Source organism: Furipterus horrens, unplaced genomic scaffold, assembly GCF_987537825.1.
Source record: "Furipterus horrens unplaced genomic scaffold, mFurHor1.1.pri manual_scaffold_11, whole genome shotgun sequence".
Taxonomy (NCBI): Eukaryota; Metazoa; Chordata; class Mammalia; order Chiroptera; family Furipteridae; genus Furipterus; species Furipterus horrens.
Genome location: NW_028327181.1, coordinates 4,207,056 through 4,230,224, shown reverse-complemented (window position 1 = coordinate 4,230,224; position 23,169 = coordinate 4,207,056). Strand labels below are relative to the sequence as shown.

Genomic DNA, 23,169 nt, shown 5'->3' with positions numbered 1-23,169 from the left:
GCCTCCCTTTGTCATTTGTCATTTTCCAAACGACAGTGCAATCCACCCTCCAGACACCGGGACAGCTTGCTGCTTTCCCAACCATAGAGTGAGTCATTTCGTGAAGCGAAGGAACATTTAGCAAGACGGTAATCATCCTAATTTCTCTGCTGGGTAAGTCCAGATGGAAGTATATCTGGAGCCTTCTTGAAGAGAGACAACCCAGTATCAACATGGACTCCATCAGAACCAAGGATGGTTCAAAAGATTTGGAAAGACCTGTCTAAACGCCCCTCCACAGAGAAGGCTTCTGGGAATACCCCAAAGAAACTGCTCTCCCTGATCATGCATGAAAGACCATGAGCACAGAGCCTGGCACACAGAAAGCACTCAGCACATAAATGCTACCTATCATCATCATCGTCATTATTACCGTTATCTCCCCAACTACGCTGGAAGGTACATTCTCACAATCTTTTGAGAAGGGTGATATTGTCCCCATTTTGCAGATGAGGAAACTGAGGCACAGAGCATGGGTGCTCTATTTTTCATCCGCCCCCTTCCTGATCTGTTTCTGCTCCTGCCCACACATAGTCCAAAGGGATCCTTTAAAAATGAAATCTGCTCTGCCCTGGCTGGTGTGGCTCAGGGGATTGAGCGCTGGCCTGCAAATGAACGGAAAGGTCTCAGGCACAGATTCCCAGTCAGGGCACAGGCCCGGGTTGTGGGCAAGGTCCCCAGGTGGGGGCATGGGAGAGGCAACCGATTGATGTTTCTCTCCCTCTCTTTCTCCCTCCCTTCCTCTCTCTAAAAATAAATACATAAAATCTTTTTTTAAAAAAGTGTTAGATCACAAAATATATAACATCATTACCCAGAGAGCCTCTTCTCCTAAACAAGATCAGATTTCATCTTTAAAAAACTTTTATTTATTCATTTTTAGAGAGAGGGGAAGGGAGAGAGAAAGAGAGGGAGAGAAACATCAATGTGTGGATGCTTCTCATGCGCCCCCAACCGGGGACCCGGCCTGCAACCCAGGCATGTGCCCTGACTAGAAATCGAACCAGCAAGCCTTTGGTTTGTAGGCCAGTACTGAATCCAGTTAGCCACACAACCAGGGCTAACATTTCTTTATGATTTAGGTCTTTCGAAAAATTCAGAGCAATGCCATGGTTGTGCAAGACGTTAACGTTAAGGGGAAACTGAGTGAAAGGTACATGGAAACTTTTTGTACTATCTTTGCAATTTCTCAGTAAATCAAAAATTATTTCAAAATAAAAAGTTTACTTAAAAAGGAATCAGATCATGTTACTCCTCTGCCTGGAACTCTCTAGTGGTTTCCCGCTGGACTTAAGAATAAAATCTGAATGCCTTCCTTTGGCCCTCAGTGATCTGGCCTTGGCCCACTTCAGCTTCCTCTTCTAACACTGCCCCTCACGCTACACTCCTGCCACTCTATCTTTTTTCCATTCCTCCAACGCTGCAAGACTGTTTCTGCCCCAGGGCCTTTGTACCTGCTGTTTCCTTCTTAGGACTACTCTTTCTTTATGTAGTTCTCCCCATGATTTTCTTTCTCATCCTTCGGATCCCAACTCAAATGTCAAATCCTCAGAGTCCCTCTCTCCTGTGTGGTCCCATGATCCCTCCTAATTCAATCACAAAAAAACTTGTGACCCTCTGGAATTATCTTCTTATGATTGTTTCTCTCTTCCTATCTGTCTCTTCTACGAGACTGGGAGTTCCGTCCACAACGTTTCTATCATTTAAGAATAATTCCAATCCTCATTAAGTTGGGAGAGAGCAAAGAGTTCACCCCCAGCCTTCTAGAACAAAGTTCCAAATTGTTGGCCTAGGGCCAAATGTAACTCACAGATATGCTTTGTCAGCCTCACGGTGTTTTAGAACAGTTTGAGTTCATGATCACCTTTTAAAAATTGGAACATGTCACATAAAAATCCACATGCCCAAGTTCCCCTAAAAACTCAGCGGATCTGTCTACGCTGGGGTCGTTTCCTGTGTGGCCCCAGTGGACCAGAGCAGGGGTGACCACTGCTCAGATGGGCGTACGCTCTCCAGTTCACCACAGACACGGTCCCCCTGGCTCACTTCCTTTGTGTCAGTAGCCTGGCCCTGTTAGGCACTGGGCTTCCCTCAAAGCTTATAGTATCCTTAGAAATACTCTTGGTTTTCAAATATTTTAGCTACACCCCTCTCTTCAAATCTTATAAGGAAGCTCAATGTCTAAAACAATTAACAGAAATAATAATTATTTTTGATTGAGTGCTTATTTTGTGCCATTGTTCTGCTTTGGTTGACTCCAAGGGTTGGGGACCAGAACCCCATCCGCTCCTCATCATCTTCAGCAAGCTCTTAAAAACCTTTGTGGATCCAAGGAAGATAGTTGGAAAAGTACATTTTAATCCACTCTCCTCATTTTACAAAGAGGCACACTAGAACGAGGGACACTCCACCTGTTAGTATCTTTCCTGGCAATTGCTTGTCTGCTGGTCCTTAGGGAGGTCACTCATGTTGAAAATGTCAGAAAAATGCCAATAGGGGATCAGTTCTTTCCTCCCAGAGCTATTGGCTGTGTTCTGGGAGCCATTCAGGCCTCCTCTGTAAGCTCATGCGGCTCTCGGGCCCAGAGCCAGCTCTTTCTCCTAGCCCTGTGCCAACAGAAGTGGACTCTGGAGGGGAGTAGCCCAGCAAAGAATGGGCGTGTGGACAGAGACCCTCCCGATGTTCCAGTCCAGTCTGAAGTCCTTCTGCGGCCCATGGTGTCAGCAGATGTTAGCACACTTGCTGTTTCGTTTAGTGTGTGCCCGGGTTGTGCTCCATGCTGGGGACTCACAGGGGAGATTTATAAAAGGGCTTCGGTGTCTGGCTGCCCTGAGTTCCAGCCCTGCTCTGTGAATACTACCTGTATGACCTTCAGCAAACAACCTAGCCTCTGTGTCTCTTTCTTCACCTGTAAAATGAGTGTGGTAGGAATAGTACATAATTCCTAGGATTGTTTCGGGGATTCAGTGAGATAATTTGTTTTGGTTTTTATCTCCACTGCACTTATCACATTGGTACTTTCATTGGCATCTTTGTTTGTCTGGCTGCCTTACTAGATGACTCTCCATGAGAGAAGGGCCTTGTCTGTCTTGTTCACCCCCTGCTTCCCTGCCTCGAACAATGGATGTCTGGCACAGAGGAGGTGCTCCATAAATATTTGTCTGCTGAAAGAATAGCTGTCTTTCATATTCCTGCTAATTGCCATTGCCATGATATGCCCTACCCTGGACCAGGCCAAAGTCTGGACTTTTTGGGGAGCAGCCACTCTGACCTCGACATCCAGCTGTTCAGAACAGCCCTGGGCATTGGCTCTGAATGTTACCAACTGGGCTCTGCTCCCTGGGCTGACAAACGACACTTACGTGTCTTCTGGTGAACAGAGCTGGAACTCTGGAGAATGAGTTGGTAACTGGGGAAAGTGGGATGAGCAGCTGTGCCGAGCAGGGGGAGCCCCCAGCCTCAAAGGCCCCGCGACAGAAGCAAGGAGGCCGCAGGTCCACGTGCAAGGAGCCCGTGTCCCGCCGCCACTTGGGCCGAGAGAGAGAGAGAGAGAGAGAGAGAGAGAGAGAGAGAGAGAGAGAGAGAGAGAGAAATGAAAAGATCAGGATCCAAGAGAGCCGATGTGTTTGTTTGCTGTGTGGGCTGCACTTCCAAAACCAGCTAAAGGCAACGCGCAGCCCCCGGAGGTGGTAAGTTTCGGGGCCTCCTGGAGAGACACTGACGTGCGGAGCGCCGAGGGCAACGGGCCAGAGTGTTTCCAGAAGCCAAGACCCGCTCGCAGGGCCCGCCCCTGCAAACCCGCTCTTCTCTTCCGGCCTCGGGCTGCGACGCGCGAAACCTGCGAAAGCTCCTGCATCTGCTCCCGCCGGTTCGCCTTCGTCCTGGCCAGAATCAGGGTCGCCGTTTCGATAGTTACATATAACTCCCGTGTTCAAGAAAGATAATCCAAACGTAAGGATGACGAAAAACAATTGAGGGTGGACTAAAAATGTTTTCTCCAACGTAAAAGTTACAGAACGCATACACACAAAAAACATTATATATATATACAAATGCCTGTATTTCCACTAGTCAGAATGAATATCTGTTAACATTTTGATTTACCTGGGAGAGGGCTTTCCCTTCTCCCCAAGTCCCATCAAGTCTGTATCTAAAATAAGTCAACCTACTTCTCTTTATTATTCTCCTTCTCCACCTTTATCCCACGTTTATTTGAAGGGGTAAATTCCAGGACCCCCGAATTCCCTCGGGGGACCTCCACATAACAGGTCTGCAAACATCTGGCCGCAGTGAACAGTGCCCTGCGAGGCTGCAATCCCCCGATGCACGGCTTCAGCTTTCCCCCCATCCCCACTCCCGCGTGCAACTTCGGAGCTCCCGCGCCCGCCAGGGGGCCTATTTGCTCTGCTCGTTTGGCGGAAGGATCCCGCGCGCGATCGCAGTTAATCTCAACCGTCTCCTCCCCCTCCCCGCGCTCTGGCCACGCCCCCTCGGCGGCGAGGCCCCGCCCCCTACCGCGCGCGCCCTAAGGCCCGTAAAGAAGTCCCGGCCGGGCCGCTGCACTCCCCCGCGCGCATTCGTGCGCCGCCCGAGGCTGGCTGAGGAGTCGGCGGCCATTTTGTTCTTCTCGTGGTTCCAGTGGGAAGAGAAGGAGGAAGCAGGGAGCCCGGCGGTTGGGGGAAACCCGCCGCGGCTGCTACCATCGCCGCTGCCACCACCGCCTCTGTGCTCGTGGCGTGGGAAGGGAGGCGTGAGTCCCGGGCGCGAGCCGCCGGCGGCGCCGCTGCGGGAGGGTCGGCGGTGGGAAGGCGATGGCGGATATAGATAAACTCAACATCGACAGCATCATCCAACGGCTGCTGGAAGGTGAAGGGGACGGCGGCGGTGCCGAGATGAGGCGGGCAGCTGGGAGCCGGGGGGAGCGGAGTTAGGAGGCCGGTTGGGCTTGCAGCGCCGAGGGGAGCGAGCCCGCGAGGGGAACCTCGGGTCCGGGGCTGCTGCGGGAGGGAGGCCGTCCGGGGTCCTGCCCTTGGCCCAGCCCGCAGACCCTCCCGGCCCCGCTCATTCATCGCACTGAGGCGCAGCTCTCCTCCCGTCCGCGAAATTTGAAAACCCTCCCCACCCCCACGTTTCCGGCCCGTGCCCCCGGGCTCCCCGCACCGGACCAGCCTTTGCGGGAGAGAGGGCTGGGGGCCGCAGTCCGGACCGCGGGCGTGCTCCGTCCTTTCTGGCTGTTCGTCCTCTCGGAAAGAGGTTTGCGGGGTTTGGGTTTCACCGGGTCGGAGGGCTTCTCCCCTGCCCTCCTCGTCTTCATACTTTTTGTGGGCGCGGGACCGGGGGGATCGGTGGCCAACGCTGGGACATCTCTCAAGGGGCAGCTGGAACGCGCCCCCTGCGCTGCCGGGTCCCCGTTTTAAGTTGTCGTGTCCTGGCGACGTCCCCGCGCTCCTTTCGGAACGTGCGTCCCAAGTTGAAACCCGCGGTGCTGACAGCTCACGGTCTTTCCGGCGTGCCCGGCGGCCGTCGAGTAAATCGCGATCCTTGCACCCCTGACCCGCGAGTCCGAGGCGCCTGCTGTGCGCGCGGCGGTTTGGGGGGCGCTTCATATAAATTTCAACTGACCCTGCCAACAGCCGTGCGCGGCGTGCGCGCCGCTGCCCCCTCCTGCTTCTCGGAGCAGCCGGGGAGGCGGATCGCCGGAGCAAGGTCACGCCGCGACAGCTCTCAGACCCGGGGCGCCGGGAGCCACCCCTGTGAGCGGAGGAAGCGGGTGTCCAGGGCGAAGCCCCCCTCGGGTCTGGCTGACCCCGGTCTGGCGAGGTGCCCGGCGGTGGGTGCGAGCGCCGTCGGGGCCGGCAGTTCGGGTGTTTCCGAGAGGGACGCGGAAGTGACCCGCCGCCGCCTCGGGGGCCCAGAGCGGGTCGGCGGAGGCCAGCGTCTTCCCCGAAACTGGGGGGATGCGCGTCCCTCTCTCGCTGTGGGCGCCGAACACGGTCGCTGTGACCGAGCGTTAACTTTTTTCGCCTTCGTGTCGTCCCGAGGATTGTGGGACAGGACGAGCCGGGAGAGCTCGGGAGTCGCGAGCCTGACGACCAGTCGACAGCTCCGGGTTTTGCACATCTTTGCAGCGAAGTCGTTAAAATGCAACTCCTGAAAGTACCTTCATCTGTGTGGGGTTTTTTTTTAAAAAAAAAAACCTTTTATACTTAAAAGAAAAAAACCACTGCGTTCCTGAAATGTGCTTGAAGTGGCACTGCCACTTGGGAGTGAAGACCTTGTCATTCATTCAGTACCTGGCATTTATTATAATAAATAAGTAATGCTTTTTATACCAGTTCCTACAGTTCTTTGACGTATATGAGGCAGCGGTGCGTCAGAAATGGATTGAAATGATTTGCAATCTGTGGATAAGGAACAACTTTAAGATCAGTTAAGTCTTGTTCACTTTACGTCTGGGTTGCCTAGAAATCAGTATGAAGTAGTGCGTTTTAGTGCCCCAGGAATAGGCGAGCTGCACAGTATAGTACCTGAAGTTCCTTCTTTGCTCATCACTGTTAAATTGGCAAAGAGACTGGTGATCCACTAAGGATATGTACACGTATCCAAGTTATAAGATGCCGGTTTTAAATGTTGTGATTTTTGTAATGCCCCTAAAACCTTTCTCTCTAAAACGTTTTACTCAGGATTTAAGTATATCTGCAGACGGAGGCAGTGCTGGTTTTGTGACCTTGTTAGAATTGCTTACGTGTTCAGTGTTTTAAGTGGAGGACTGTACAGGTGAGCTGAGAAGGGGCCCGGTGATAGTGCTGAACAGGCAGCCCCGCAGTGGGGTCTTGGCCCGGCCGGGCAGTGCGGTTGGTGGGAGTGTCCCCAGTACGCCTGGGTTGTGGGTTCAGTCTCTGGGCAGCGCCATACAAGGAGCCGCCAGTGAATGCACAGATAAGTGGAACAACAAATGTGTTTTTATCTCTCTCTCAAATTAATAAGTTAAAAAATTTAAAAAGTGAAGTCTCATCCTGGCTGTTGTGGCCCAGTTGGTTGGAGCGTCATCCGTCACCGAAAGGCGGTGGCTTTGGTTCCCTGGCAGGGCGCACACCGAGGCTGTGGGTTTGATCCCCGGCAGGGCACGTATAGGAGGCAACCAGTCATATCGGTGTTTCTTTTTCTCCCTTTGGCCCTCTCTATAAGCAGTGAAAAAATGTCCTAGGCGGAGGATAAAAGTAATAATTAAAAAGTCAATCCAAACACGTGGGTGAGATCTGTAGTCACTGCAGCTTTGCAGTGCTTTTCTACCTTGTGAGTTGTTTTTCTTTAAGCAAAGTGTCGCTTGCGCAACCCACCTTGGAGGCTCTTGTCCAAGCTCTGCCTTGATGATAAAACCTAAAGGTGGTTTTTCCCTTATATAAACTGGTGTTAGGTTATTTAAGTAACTGCAGAGTAACACTTGGGAGATTAGGAGAGCAAATATGCCAGCTGCTGATTGGTCTGCTAGTCCTACTGTGTTGCAGAAAAGTGAGATTCGGTTTTACTTTGGAAGCGACCTTGTTCGGGTAGCTGGCACTTTTCTTGCGGAGCTGGCAGTTGCAACAGACTTTCACACCCTGATTTGCAAGAAGCATCGTTGCTCTGAGGATGGGGATCGTCGAACTGCAAGGCTGCCAGGCTCCGTATAACTGCTTGGCTTGCTCTAGCGATTTAAATACGACCTCTGCCCTGGCCCTTGGAAAGCCTTTACTGATTTAATTCTCTGATAGGTAAGAAGAGTTCATCTGAAGATAGGTTTGTACTCTGAAACTCCAGGAACCTGTGTGTATAGCTTTTTGGTGTAATATGAAACGTTTCCATTCTAATGCTAAAAAGACAACATCCCTGGTCATGAAGATAATAAAAGGCACAACATAATGGCCAAAAAAACGTTCTTAAAATGCCGACCAAGGAAAACAAAGTAATCTTTCCTGATGACACCTCTGCAGTGATTGTTTTTCTTTACATGTCAGATAATGTTAACAATTAGAGGTTTTACTTGGAATCAGTTATCTATCCTGGGACATGATGTTGATAAAAATTAAAGATATTACTAATTCCCTAACTTAAAAGAAGTCTGTAAGCCCGCTCTCTTCCCTGCCCTCCTGCGTGTCGCTTGTGTGCTGCTGCGACCTTTCCTGCCAGGCAGACAGGGAAGCCTGGAGACTGGAGCCGAGCGGGCTCCGGTCCCGCACCACGGCCGAGAAGATTGCTGGTGCCCCTCGCCTGACAGGAGCAGGAGGCCAGGCTCTCCTTTCTGAGCCTGGGAGGTAGAGGAGGTGCTGGCCTTGCATTAGTAGCCCGTCTCTGGTAGAGGCTGGTGAGGTTTTGTCTGCGAAACTGCGGTTCTGGAATGACCAGCCTGTTCTGCAAAAGCATGTGCCGGTCGGTCCGTTTGAATATCAGGTGAGGGTTACTGATCTTGAAGCAGGGAAATGATTGATACTGTATGGACATGGTCATTTCAATTAATTTATAACTGAGGCTATTAGACCTTACAGACTGAAATTGCGAAGGAGATAATATTCTGATGTGAGTTGGTTTGTGGATGAGGAAACTAGAAAGTCTTACTCCAGAGGAATAAGTAACGATTCCGTCTCTTTGGAGTATAGAATCCTGGGACAAAGTTTTGTTCTGAGGTCAGACCCCACCCCCCGTATCAGAAGCATGTAAGAACAGGTGATTTTCTTTAGGCGTCTTGACAATTTACCTGTAATCTCCAGTTTCTCCACTACTCTAGGGTTTACTGGCGTCCCATCTAGCGGGGAGTGGGTGGTGTCACTGATACCAAGGCTTATGAAAATGAAAACTGCTTCTCAAATTAGACTCGACTCAGGTGTTGAGTCTAATCGGTGGTTTTTATCAAAATGGGTTGTTGGACTGGAGAGTTGAACATTTTTCAATAAGCTGGCTTCACCGTAGGTGTCATATACCCCAGGCGCTGTGTTGAGAGCAGTGGGCAGTGTTCTGCGGCTGTATTCTGGCTGCCCGAGGGAGTGGGCTTCGTCTCTAAGGGCTGGGGGGTGACCGCGAGCAGCTCAGAAAATCGGAATGGGAGCGTGGGGGCTGAGAACAGTGAAGGTGGTCAGAAAGTGTTACCGAAGTCTTCGGAGTCTTTATAACATTTCTGTGGCTTACATTTCTTTCTAGGAAAAACTTCTGTGGGAAAGTTTTAGTGTTGTAAATATTCACTTTTTTTTGTTTTAGTTTGAGGTCTAATTTTTAAAAATTTGTCAAATATTAAAGGTTTTCTGTCACTGAAATGAGTATTCTTAACATTACCACCTACTTTAATAGGATTATCTTGAAATAACAAAATCTCTGTTGGTTTATTTTTATACAGGCTGTGCCAATCTTAGGTTTTAAAATTTCGTTGTAATTGAGCTGATGCTGTTCCTTTTTAATAATGACCTTTCAGAACAGTTAAGGAGCCTTTAATTGAGGGGCAAGAAGAATACTTTTTAATTTCTCATAAATAATAATCCCAAAGTCATCTTTTAAAAAACCTTGTTTTTACATTACTGTATTTTTTCCATCGCCATTCATCCCTCCTGTGTTCTGCTCCGCCTCCCCGCTGCGGTCACCAGCCAGGTGCTGGCAGCTGTGAGTTTTCTCCCTCTTTTCCCTCCGCTTGATCCTTCAACCTCCCTCCCCCTAAGAGCCCCACCCCCACCCCAGTCCCAGTCCCAAAGGCATCTACGTTTCCTTCTACAGTCTTCTCCCTCCCCTCCCCTCCCCTCCCCTCCCCTCCCCTCCCCTCCCCTCCCCTCTTCTTTTCAATAATAAAATTTATTTTTAACAAGGATCCCAATGACTTGTGGTTTGGGGAAGCACTTTTCACCTTCATTGCATTAGGTGACATATACAGTAAAACTAAATTACAAATAATGTAGTTGAACAAAAGTAATTTCCTTATACAAATTATTAGTAGGTCCCTAAATACAGTGTGGTTTTAAAAGCGGCACTGTATGTACGTGTACTCGTATCCGTACGGGCGGGGGCGCTCCTCAGAAGCTGTGCGGCATTGGCAGCAAATCCAAGTGCGAACAAAGGTGTTTCTCTGAACTCCATCCAGCACCAAAGCCGCCGGCTTTGTAGTCCTTGTACGTGATTCCGTATCCCCGTCCTCTGCATCTGATCGGGGTCCTGGGCTGTATTCCCTTTTTCTGCCGCGCCGGGGGTCAGACGACCTCTGGGTGTCCGGTGTGAGCCCTGCAGCTTCGGGAGCGCTCGCCCTGTGCGTCCGTCCGGGGGCCCGTGGCTGGGTGCCCTGCCCCTGCCGTGCCGCGCCCGCGGCGTCCTCGTGTCGTGTCCGGGTCAGCAGTTTGCTTCCAATAAAACGGCCTGCAAGTTTTATCAGAAATCAGTGATTTGCCCCATAAATTGATAGGTTCATACAGAGCAACCTTTGCTGGTAACAGACAATGCGTTTTTCTGAATCCGCATTTGTAGCCAGATGGAGAAAAGCGTCTGCTCAGGAGTCATGTGGGAGTCTCGGGTGACTTTTAATGTATCGATCACTAACCTGTGCGTGTTCGCAGTGCCTCCTGGGTTTATTTCCGCGCAGGGCCCAGCAGCTGCGTTTATGAGAAACAGCCCATCTAGGGAAGGGGATGCTTATTCATTGCAGTATTTTGGATTCCACTGACGAAAGTTGAAATACTTTGATGGGACCATTTGAACTGCTACTTAGGAAGTTCCCCTGAGGGGACAGGCTTTGTTTCCCATGTGAGTGTCTCCTGTTTGTGTAGCTTTCTCCCGTCCTGCACGGAGCACACTGCGGACTCGGCATGAGTGTTGCCTGGAGTTCACTGAGCTGCCCGTACTGTTTGTGTTTTCCTTCATAGCCAGCAGATGGAATAGAGATAGTCCAGCCTTGGTCTTGAATACTATTTTTAATGGTATTGGAATGTTGTCCTTAAGGTGAACTTTTATAATCTTTATGGAAGGGTACTTCTAGTCATGACACGTATAACAGTCTCCAGGTACCCAGCTCATCTTATTTTCTGTCTTGCGCTAGAGCGTAAGCTTTCTGAGAGGAAGTACAAGGTTCCTGTCCAGCTGGTTGCCGGGGTCAGGTGCCCAGCAGCTACTGCGGTGAGTGTTGACGCGTGGTAAGGGTTGAAAGTCTTAACAGATTGCACGATGGAGTTCTTATTGAAAGCCTCCCGTTCATCAGGATGCCTCGTGACCTTATGTCCCGTATCAGTTTTGTCCTAGGGAGCAATGACTGTGTATCGGGGTTTTAGTGTATGTTGGTCTTATAAAAACTCCTTTGGTTGGGATTTTTCATGAAAAACAAATTCTCAACTTGGGAGGGCGGTATAGTGGAAGCATCACTGGACCTAGGATGGGTGTCCTTCTTATAAGCTCCGGGTTTGGGCCAGATCACGGAGCCTCTCCCAGCCTGTCCCATGGAGAAGTGACAGTGCCTGAGCTCAGGATTGTCGCGGGTTAGCGGGCCCTGTCCAGCCCCTCAGCGCAGCGCTGGGCAGATGTGGTCTACGCTGACAGAGGTTCTGCGTGCTAGACGGTGAAAACAGGGAAGTAGGTGCTTATGCTGTTGTCTGATGTGGCCGTTGCTTAAGAAATAATCTACAGTGCTCACCCATGTTGAGATCTTTATCTTCCGTTTGACACATTATCTTCAACTTGAAATTTAAGAGTAACCCTGTATTTTCACAGCTAGGAAAACACTCTAGTGACGCCTGATGAGAAATACATAGGTCGTCTGGAATTCATATGTTTAATTCTAGTGCCACAAGTCAGCAGTACTTACGGGTTTCTCCAGACCTCCTGTATGGAGCAGATTTTGAGTGCCTGCCATGCCCTGGCTGTGAGCAGTACACTGAGGAGCGGGTGGCCTGTTCTTGGGGTTTGCACTCCCCCAGGAGGCCCACACAAGGAGTGGAAGTGAGCGGACAGTGACGGTACAGAGCGCGCTGGGCATGCCTGGCTGCGGAGAGCGTTTCGGGGGCAGAGGCGGGCGTGTGAGGGGGGCCCAGGTGGGGATGCTTGGAGGGTGGGCAGGTGTTTGCCACTTGGTAGGAGATGAGGTTGGGCAGAATCTCTATTTTTATAGTTCTTGCCTTGAGCTAATTGTAGGGAATTTGAAAAGCTTTGAGACCATGCTGTATTTTTCAATGAGTAGTGTTCTTCACATATAAAATACACTGATTTGTTCTGGAAATACTCCACGTTAAGATAAATTTTTAATGGTTAGTAGTAGTTGTTTTTATTAATCTCCGCGCACTCTCAGTCGCACAGAATAAGAGAGCCATAACTACCGTAAGCTGCATCTGTGACAAGGTGGCACTCACATGAGAAGTACGGTCTGCCTTCTAGAGAGGTGTGTGGTGTTCCCTCACTTATCGCGGGTATTACGTTCTAGACACCCCCCCCCCACGCGAAGTAGGAACCTTACCTGTATTCCGCACTCTTAAACACACGTCACTTTAACAACGTACGTATACAGAACCGCAAAACCCCGCGATAGAGCGAAAAATCCGTGATAATTAAATATAATATTTTAAAAAGTCCCGCGATACAGTGAGGCCGCAATATAGGGAGGGACTGCTGTAGTCGTTTTTACATATTCTCCTGAAAGACTGGGAGGGGGGCTATTCATTCACAAATGTGGGGCTCTGCTGAAAACCAGTCAGATTTTAGGGAGTCCCCTCCAAGCCAAAAATAAAATTTTCTGTTGGGTATTCTGCCCAGGTTTCTGGCTGACTTGTGGTGAAATCTCTAATGATTGGGGGTTTCTGGCCAGTGAATCGGGGATCACAGCATCTTTCCAGCCAAGAGTGTTTCTTGAGTTCTCTGCTATGTGTGTGTTTAGAGAGAGAAAAAAATCACTGTGGAGAAATCATTTTTTGTTGCTCAGTTGCTGTTGTATGTGCATCCGTTTTGTATTTCCCTCGACGGCTGTCATTATTGAGCTTTGACCAGAGACCGGCCGCCACAGTTACATACTTTGGAGTCGCAGGTGGTGATGAGTCCGAGGCCCCAGAACCAGCACAGAAACCTGGGGCCTCTGGCTCCCGGCCCGGCGTTCTCGGCATTTTCTGTGTGCGTGTGTGTCAGGGGTTTGTCTGGTCCTTCCCTGTTGTCCTCCTTTCTTGCTCATTCTTTTTCACGGGGAAAAAAAAAATAACAAACCGCTCTACACAGTTTTATTTCTGGTCAAAACTTGTTTCCTCCGAAAATTCAGGGTTTCAGTGACTGTTCACAGGCTGGTGGCTGGCTTCGCCTAGGGCAGTGTTTCTCAGACTTGCACACGGCCTTTGTTTAATGAAAAAAGAAACCCTCAAACATCAGCGTTTTGTACTTGTAATTTTTATTACTCTAATGTTATTTAGGGACTTACAGAACAGAGCTAGATGCAAGCCAGGTCAGCCTCTTGCTCTTATTTGGCTATTAGGCCAAATGATTTTATAATCTGAATACAAACAAAGCCTCCAAAACCAATAAAATTTAAGTTAGAAACATTGGTTTCATCTGATGGATTTTGTGGTATTGCTAAAACTAAATCACTTTATTGGACGGAACAGTAGGAATACGCAAGCTTGCGTTCTATGTTTAGTCTGGGTCTGTGTTTTCGCTTCATTTCTAATGCAGAGAATGCTTGCCTTTGTAAATCTTTGTGAAGACTTTGATTACAAATCGAGGATGATCAATCCCCTCCGACCCCCCGTATTTAACCAGGCCCTGCCAGCAAGCAGGGCACTTCTTAACTGTAAAATTAAGGTAAATTTGGCAAATCAGTGCTATTGAATCTGTCTCATCTGTTACAACTGGAATCAAAACAGTTAATTTCGTTTCCTACTACTGTCTACGGGCTGATAAAATGAACTGTTACGAGGCCAGAGGAGACCTTGTGCTTCGTTTGGATGGCAGACCTTGGTGCTGTGACGTGGTGACCTGTGAGTCTCAGATGCCTGGTGCTGTGCCTTCTCTCCCTCCTTACCGGTTCGCATTACTAGGAAACCACCTTTGTTGCAGCGCAGGCTGACATCTTTTGCCCTCTAGAGGCATGATTGTATTTAAAGATGAAGGCCCAGACTGTGCATGGCCCGATATGTACAGTGAGCCCACAGTGTGTCTTACTGAAGTGAAAACGCTAAATTTTTTCGTAGATATTAAATCTGGGGCTCTTGAGATTCCCAAGGTCACCTGAAAAACGCTGCTTTAGGGGAGAGCAGTCTAAGCAATTCCAGTCTCACATTTTAAGACAAGGAATTCTGAGAACCAGCTCAGTGATGTGACAATCTCTAACATCTTCTGCTGTACGAATACTAATTATTTATAAGGCCGTTGAGGAGAAGACAAGACTGGAGGCAAAAGGGGTGGCCTGGTGGGCGGACTGTCTGGGAGCAAGGCCAGGTGTGTGGCCTGGGTGCGGGGCTGAGCCTCGGGCCCAGGGAGTCTGATTTCAGCACGTAGTGAAAGGAAGACCTTTCTGCTCCTCCACACACACAGGCTGTCCTGGACAAATCTTAACTTGGTATAGAAGTTGGCGACTAAATCATCTCTGAAATCCTGTCTAAGATTGAAGATTCTAATTAGGCACTAACACTATGTTCTTTATAGGTGCCCTAAAAATCACGCCGGCCGAGAAGCTAGCTAAACCATGTTCGTTTGTTTGTTTGTTTGTTTGTTTTGCCTCCTCTTTATCAAAAATGTGTATCTTTTCAGATATTTAAGATGTTTATATTCAATTGTATTTTGACTTTGACTAATTGGGGTCTTTCTGCCCTACAGTGAGAGGGTCCAAGCCTGGTAAGAATGTCCAGCTACAGGAAAATGAAATCAGGGGACTGTGCTTAAAATCCCGGGAGATCTTTCTCAGTCAGCCTATCCTACTAGAACTTGAAGCGCCACTCAAAATATGTGGTAAGTCGTCATCCCCCCGCGACAGCCGTCTCTGGTTCTGTGATTGCAGTCGGCTGAGTCAAGGATGTATAGATGACCTTGCATTAGCCATCAGGGTCATTTACTATTTATGCATGGCCTGGAACTACTTAAAGTTAAATTAAACAAATGTAGCTCTAGAATAAATACTTCTAATGGGCTTAGTTTATTTAGATGTGCTTCAAATTTTCTAAAAATTATTTTGCTGAAGGACTATAAACATTGCAGAAAGAAAGAAATGGAACAGAATGGAGAGCTAAGAAAAGGTCTGAACTATATGAATATATAGAATTTACATTTAAGCTTAAAGTGGAACTGGTTATGCCTAAAAATAGACCTTCCTTGCTGCTGCTTTATAGTTCTGCTTTTCTGCACGATAGAAGCACATAATCTGTATAAAAACTCAACTTTTATCTGAGTGATGCTATATTCTTCTAGTGTGTTTGACCACACCGATAAAGCTTCTGTGCACGTTTTTAAAGTAAGTGCTCTCTGGCATCACTTGTCAGGGAACTGGAGGCTGAACGGATGCCTTGACCAGCGTCCTGTGGCCATGCTCACGGGGGCCGGGGCTCCCCGGAAAGGCAGCGTTCCTGCCACACGGAGCCCAGTGCCGGAGCTGTCGGGGCCCCGATGCCGATCACTGGCCTGAAAGGAAAACCGTGTTACTTGGCAAGAAGGCCTGCCTGGGCATTGACAGTCCTCTCCACAAGAGACATTTCTTAACTGGCTGAGTTTTGTGTGAGATTCTGGACATGCACTAAAAATTTATGTTATTTTCAATTGAACACTAATTAGAAATTAGTGTTAGCTCGCAAATTTAACTCACTGTGAGAAGGCATGCCGCCGCGCAATGGGTGCTTGAAGAACGCCTTTCCGAGGCCTTGTTAGTGAGCGGTGGGTACGAAGACCCTGTGTAACACAACCTTTGCTTCTAGGTGACATCCACGGGCAGTACTACGATTTGCTTCGGCTTTTTGAGTACGGTGGCTTCCCGCCAGAAAGCAACTACCTGTTTCTTGGGGACTATGTGGACAGGGGGAAGCAGTCTCTGGAGACTATCTGCCTCTTACTGGCGTACAAAATCAAATACCCCGAGAATTTTTTTCTTCTCAGAGGAAACCACGAGTGTGCCAGCATCAATAGAATTTATGGATTTTACGATGAGTGTAAGTACTTTCTGTGTCTAAGGAAGGGCTACTGAAATTGAGGTCCTAGGTCATAAACTGATCTAGTTCTGTCGTCAGGATGTGTGAGTTTAGGTGCAGTGTTATAATCTCATTTCCTGCTTCATTAACTTGTTTTTATCCGCAGTCTTCAGGCAGGCGCCAGTCTACTTTTGTCTATAGCTTTACCTTTTCTAGACATTTCATGTAAACGGAATCTTGCGATGTACAGATAATTAATTACTTTTGGAAATTTAATTTTGTAGCTTTTCTTCTTCTGGCACATTTGTACACAGGAAAAATGGCAGTTACTGTCCTAAAATGTGCTGAAATAAGAAAGAAAATTGTTTCAAAAAATTACCTGTTTTATTTTACATATTGTGGCCCATTTTGGATTGTTTAGTTGAAGGTGCAGGTTGAGTAGATAATTGACAGAAATAAGATTCTTAAAGCCTTGGAAATACCTGTTTGGGCAATTTTTTTTTATGTTGCTGTTTAACTGAAATGTTTAAAATAGAGTTTCGAATCCTTAGTGTCCGCCCTCCATTTCTGCAGGAGCGGGGTCGTTCCGGGCGGGAGGGGAGGGGAGGTCGAGGAACGCTTGCCGGTGTGACTCTAAAGGCCCTGTCCCGCTGGCCCTGCCCGAGGACGTACAGTTGGCCCTTGGACAACATGGTTTGCACTGCGTGGGGCCACTAACACTTGATTTAAAATGGCCACCGTGTGTGCAGAGAGCTGGCAGGTTCCGTGCGGCTTTCTAGCTGCCTGGGGAGTGGGGGCCCCCGACCGTCCTGTTGTTCACGGGTGGACTGTAGCATAACCTGTTCTCTCGGGGTGTTCCTCCATCTCCGGTTCACACAGCTGTGCTCTGCTGGCTCTTTGTTCGCTTGGCCTGTGGTCTTGAGACCCAGCTGATAGGTGAGGTGGGGGGATCGCCAAGGAGAAAAATCTGGGCTCTGAACTGACTGGGACTGAGTGTGGCAGGAAAGGCACTTGAGAGTGACCGTGCGTCTCGGAAGTTCTAATGGGGCAGTTCCTGCTCCCTAGGCAGTGAAGTCAGGGGCGGGCGCTGTTTTAGGTACTCGTTAGGGGTGCTGCTTTGTAGAACAGGTTAAGAAAGGGTTCTTTTCACATAGCCGTTAGCAAGTACTCTGAAGTGTCATTGAAGTTCAAATCCAGATGATCTGTTTGTTGTGCCGTGTATCCTAGTGTGAGGGTAGTAGCTACATCATCTTCAGTTTCTGTGTAATGCAGAGGCCTCTAAAATGATTGAGCAGGCCAGCATTGGTTTGGTCATCAAGACTCAATTATTGATCTTGTAGTCAAGCTGCCCCCCCTCCCATCAGGCAGGCATAATTTGCTGCCCAGTCTTTGGGCATAAACGTGTCCTTGGGGAAGTGGATTTGACCTTCGGTTTTTCTAGTATGGGAGGGCATGGGAGACCAAGGCACCCCAACAATTGGGCCTTCCTCAGCCAGTTCGGACAGATTTGTACTCCCGAGCTGTGTGAGCAGGTTTGTAACCTGGAGCAGACATTTCCTGCGGAGGCGGTGTCTTAAAGGCATGCTTCTGTCGGAATCCCACTCTGCCTCGGAGCCCATGAAAATGTCAGCTGTTGCTTACAGATCAAACATCTCCAAATATTATATATATCTAATTCTCTTAACCCCTTCCAGGGGATTTTAATAATTTTTGGAGCCCCAGCTGGTGTGGCTCAGTGGATTGAGTCTTGAAGGCTTGAGAACGAAGGGTCGCTGGTTCGATTCCCAGTCAGGGCAGATGCCTGGGTTGCAGGGCAGGTCCCCAGTTGGGGGTGCACTAGAGGCAACCACGCATTGATCTTTCTCTCCCTCCTTTCCTGTCTCTCTAAAAATAAATAAATAAATAAATTTTAAAGCATGGTTTTTGTTTAGTTAAAAGGTAATCAGAACCTTGCTTTGGGGGAAATTGTCCTGAGAGAATGAACCTACAGAACACCAGTCTCTTTTTTTAACCACCCTAAAATTTTCCCAGGTAAAAGAAGATATAACATTAAACTATGGAAAACTTTCACGGACTGCTTTAACTGTTTACCGATAGCAGCCATCGTGGATGAGAAAATATTTTGCTGTCATGGAGGTATGTGGGCTGATTTTAATTCCAAGCGGAACTGCAGGGCTTTTGATCCCTTCTAAAGGGCATACTTTGACAGTCATGGGTTATCATGGGGCAGACCTTCTGTCAGATAATTCTCATCAGTCCTGGGTCCACAGTGGCACATCCAGGGTCATTTGGATGGAAGTCTGAAGTGGGCATTCGGGTTGTTGCAGGGAATTCTAGGCTCTGTAACAGTTTGATTTGAAAACAGGATGAAGTTTTTCTAAATATAAAATGAACAGCAGTTAATATGCTGTACCTTGGTCCTTCTAGAATACTGAAAATAGGAGTAGCCTTTCCCTTGGTTTGTTTTTGACCCACTCTTTTCAGAAGTTTTCCTGACTTAGATTGTAAAAGAGACCCTGCTTTGCTCAGGGGTTATGCTTTGCAGAATGTGATTAACACAGTGATAGCAAAGAGGGTTTCTTTTTACCTGTGGCCATGAAATTAGGGAGCCACAATATGTTTTAATAAAGTCAGTATCCTTGCCCTCTTACACTCACCTGGTTTGGTAGCATTGGGCGTGGTGTCCTTAGCTCAACTGAGAGCCACGCACAGCCGAGCGGGGCTGGCAGGTTTCATGGCGCAGCGCGCGTTTCCTGGGAGGCTCCGTCAGCCCTGAGCGTCTGCAGCCTCTGTGCCCGACAGGCACAGACGGCCAGTGAGAAACCTAAAGTGTACAGCGTTCGTTCTTGTCGTAACTGGGGAGGCTCTCGGAGGACGGGAGGAGGAGTTTTTGTCACTGGGTTTTTAATTTGATGGGGCTCTGTACATTAAAGTAACTGTTTCCCTATCCTGTGCCCACAGGTGCGTGCATGTAACACAGTCCAATGCTTAGTCAATATTTTTTAAACCAAAGTTTAATAGAATATACCACAGGTTTAATTTAAGCCTTCATGTTAGAGTCACTGAGCCTCTGAAGACAAAATGAAATTCTTAAAGTGCCATTTCAAAGTTGTCTTCTTCAAATTTTTCTCATTTAATAGGTTTATCACCAGATCTTCAATCTATGGAGCAGATTCGGCGAATTATGCGACCAACTGATGTACCAGATCAAGGTCTTCTTTGTGATCTTTTGTGGTCTGACCCCGATAAAGATGTCTTAGGCTGGGGTGAAAATGACAGAGGAGTGTCCTTCACATTTGGTGCAGAAGTGGTTGCAAAATTTCTCCATAAGCATGATTTGGATCTTATATGTAGAGCCCATCAGGTATTGATTTTGAATTTTACATGTACACTTAAGAGCATGTGTGTGCGCACAGATTCTCCTTGTTGATTTTGGTGGGTAGGTATTGCTTATTTATACGAACTGTCTCTGGAAGTTGGCCTGCAGAGTGTGAGGCTCAACAGGAAACTGAAGAATGGTTTTACGCGCCTAAAATTTGACACCTACTTATACTGAAAACACTTTCTCTCCAAGGTGGTTGAAGATGGATATGAGTTTTTTGCAAAGAGGCAGTTGGTCACTCTGTTCTCTGCCCCCAATTACTGTGGGGAGTTTGACAACGCGGGCGCCATGATGAGTGTGGACGAGACGCTGATGTGCTCCTTCCAGGTAGAGGGTGTTTTCTGCGTGGTTTCCTCTCGCTCTGTCTGGGCTGCCTGCAGGGAAAAGTAATCGCTGCTTTCTGCCTGCTGTTTGTTTGTGTGAAATAGACTAAATTTTTATTTTCCCTCAGCCATTGTTTCTCCTAGTTGAGTAATGAGTTAGACCCCTTTCAAAGAAAAAAAACAGTGTAGAGCCTTTCCCCAGTGTCAGATTTAACTTCGCGTTTAAATGGGGGAAAAAGACAGCCAGTGCATTAGCTTTTTGTGCTGTGACTTCTTTACTGTAAACCTAAAACCACAGTGTCGCTGTGATAATGTTCAGCTAAAATGGGACAGCTGTGCGGACTGCCACGTGCCAGCCAGGCTGTGATCGCGCAGTCCCCCCAGCTCTCTCCTCCAGGGTCGTTTCTACCAAACCTCTTCTGAGCCACCGTGACATCATCCGGCCTTCCCTCGGCACAAAAGCGTCATTTACGCAAAGTCAGGTCTGCTTCTGAGCCTTTTCCGCATTCGCTTGTGACAGAGCTGTGTGACTTCACGCAGCCCAGTCGTGAACAGAGATGGAGCCCGTGAGGTCACGTGACAGCCATTAGTTAAATGGGTTAGACCAGCTTCTCTTACACCGGTTCCCAGGGAGAACTCGCAGCTTCCAGAGGTTGTGACAGGGTCCCCCGGGTGGCTGAGAAAACACGACCCTGTGACACTCTCTCTCCTTACATCAGGGGGCGTAGTCTAACGATTTACAAGGTGTGACTTCAGAAAATTGTCGTTTTTTTCCCAGTTATACTTTTTATCTTTTCATCATGGCATTTATTGCCAAAATGTTTACTTGTCAGCTTGGTTCATGTTCACATGCCCTTGGGGCTTTCAAAGTTGTTGGGCAGTTTTAAAGTCAAAAAACATTTCTGAACAAAAGATTTGAATGAAATTTTAAGGGATTTTAGGAAGATTTGAGGTTGAGTATATTTCCTAAAATGTGCTGTCTTTTGAATCTTTGCAGATTTTAAAGCCTGCAGAGAAAAAGAAGCCGAATGCCACGAGACCGGTAACACCTCCAAGGGGTATGATCACAAAGCAAGCAAAGAAATAGATGTCATTTTGACTATGCCTAGTTGGGACTGATAACATATAGTATATAACCTTCATTTTTAAACTGTAATGTGTAATGGCCAGCTTGCTCAATAGTGTTTGTGGAGCCCTCCCTTCCGTTTTTGAGTTAATGAATGGCGTTTGCTGGTTATAACAGCAAATGAAAGACTTCACTCCCAAGAAAAAAATGTTCTGTTTTTTTAATTCTCTCTTCCTTTTGCAAACAACTTTAATGACGGTGTTAAGGTTGTACACCCCGGGACAGTTTATCCTGTCTAACGGGTGAGTGTACAATCGTCTTTTTTTAATTTAGTACAACCCATGAATAATGTAAATGCTCGTTTTCTTTAGGAGATAAAGAGAGCCCTAGGGTGCTCAGTCTGTACATGTTATTGTCATAAAATGCATCCTGTTGATACGAACCACTGTGAACATTTTTTTTTTAATTTTAAGAATTTGTTTCAAAGGGATTACTTATTTCTCATTGTCTTGTCATGTACGAACTGGTTTTTATAGCTGTCAATAACATTAGGAGTAACTTTCAACCTTGCCAGCATCACTGGTATAATGTATATTTAATTAAAGCACACTTTCCTCTACCGTATACTTAAAATGACGATTAAAGCCATTATTTTAAATGTTTGTGACTCTTTCCTAAAGCCAAAGTTTTTGTTGGGAATGTTGGATGACACCCCCCAAGGGCAGGGTGGTTGGCTGTGCACCTGTGCCACCCTCGTGAGGGTTCAGAATCAGGTTTTTGAGTTTGAATAGCAGTCAGTAACCTAGTGCAGTTTAAGCTATTAATGGTTAAAGTTAATAACATTTTGTACGAGTTCCATATAGTCTATTCATTAAGTAATCTTTTTACAGTTACATCAGGCCTGAACCCGCCCATTCAGAAAGCTCCAAATTATAGAAACAATACTGTTCTGTACGAGTGACTGATTATGCTTTCTTTGGCGACATTCTTTATTCTGCGATGAAGTTGAGGCTTGTAAGTCCAAACAAAGGAACTAACTTACTGTCCACCCGTTTATACAGAACTTACCTTATCTGTGACTTTTTTAAACTATGATCTGTTAAAAGAAATCTGTTCCAGCAGATGACCATGTACAATACCATGTGATGACAGTGAAGTCAGACCTATTAAATGATGAACTTGTTAAACCCTCTCAGTGTCTGTTTGTCAGCACAGCCCGCCCAGGGGACTGCTGATGGCGTGTGGAGTCGAGTTTAATGAATAAATTGCTCTGGAAATCACACAGTTGCCGTTTGCATTTGTCTTCCTTCACATGGTCTGTTTTCCCGTGATGGGTTATCATATGGATGCTCACGTCCTTTGAGTTACAACCTGGATTTGTGGAGCGATGAGGTCCTGGCCCGAAAGCCCCGTCGGTTAGAGCATCTCCTGATGCACCAGGTTGTGGGTTCCATCCCCGGTCAGGGCACACACAGGAATCAACCAATGATGCATAGATGAGTGGGACAGCAAATGCATGATTCTCTCTCTCAAAGAAATTTTAAAAATTTTTAAAGGGAGGGGTATAGAGTTGGGGATCTGCATGAGGACAAAAAGGAATGTTCTACACATTTAGGTGTGTAGAAGACATTAAAAGAGCTTCTACAATAAAGTGTGTTAAAAGGTTTCTGAGTTCTCTATGCCCATTTCCCACCTCTTGGAAAAGAGACCCAAGGCCCATACAGTACAGCCTGTAGGCCAGCCAGCTTCAATCCGTGTTTGATGAGTGACTTTCAGTTCTGCACATCAGCCTGGACCAGCAGAATAGACGTCCTGCCCCAGGCTCTTCCTCACCTACGAAATAGAGAACGAGATACTCACCGAAGGGACTGTGAAGAGTGAAGCCACAAAAGGTGGCTTACATGTTCAGTGCACAGTCTAAGATATCAAAGAATAATCCTGAGATTTACATCCGTATCAGCACAGAGTTGCATCAGGAAACTAGGTCTGGGCACAGGCAAAAGTCAGTTATCATTTACCCTGGCTGGATTGGGTGTGGGAGCTTCAGAAGAAGAGGGAAAATGAAGAGGTGCTCTCTATGCCTTCAACCTTGGTCCAGGATTGAAACGATAAAGGCGTAAAACCCCCGGTGCCCTCGCATTGGTGCCTGGTGAGTAGGTGAGCCCAGGGCTGGCGCTCCGCCTGGTCGACGCAGCTGCTGCAGGAGCTGGGACGGGCGTGGCCTTGGGGTTCACTGCAAATATTATCTGAATAAATGTCAGTAACAGGCGTTTT

The 23,169-nt window shown here is 47.6% G+C and overlaps 1 protein-coding gene across 1 annotated transcript; it reads left to right on the top strand.

The window, feature by feature from the left end:
• The first annotated feature begins 4,612 nt into the window (after positions 1–4,612).
• On the top strand, positions 4,613–22,175 carry PPP1CC (protein phosphatase 1 catalytic subunit gamma). The gene is made up of 8 exons (XM_090291138.1): positions 4,613–4,905; positions 14,827–14,958; positions 15,915–16,145; positions 18,156–18,260; positions 19,265–19,488; positions 19,699–19,833; positions 20,827–20,887; positions 21,786–22,175. Exons 1-8 carry the CDS (start codon positions 4,851–4,853, stop codon positions 21,854–21,856), a joined length of 1,014 nt encoding a protein of 337 aa, XP_090147264.1. The 5' UTR covers positions 4,613–4,850; the 3' UTR covers positions 21,857–22,175.
• The last annotated feature ends 994 nt before the right edge of the window (positions 22,176–23,169 follow it).

What these genes read in the sequence shown, in the direction of transcription:
- PPP1CC (XM_090291138.1), top strand. Translation starts at nt 4,851, where the DNA reads ATGGCGGATATAGATAAACTCAACATCGACAGCATCATCCAACGGCTG. An exon ending in TTATGGATTTTACGATGAGT is followed by an intron (nt 16,146 to 18,155) that starts GTAAGTACTTTC and finishes AAATTTTCCCAG; the next exon opens with GTAAAAGAAGATATAACATT. An exon ending in CGCTGATGTGCTCCTTCCAG is followed by an intron (nt 19,834 to 20,826) that starts GTAGAGGGTGTT and finishes GAATCTTTGCAG; the next exon opens with ATTTTAAAGCCTGCAGAGAA.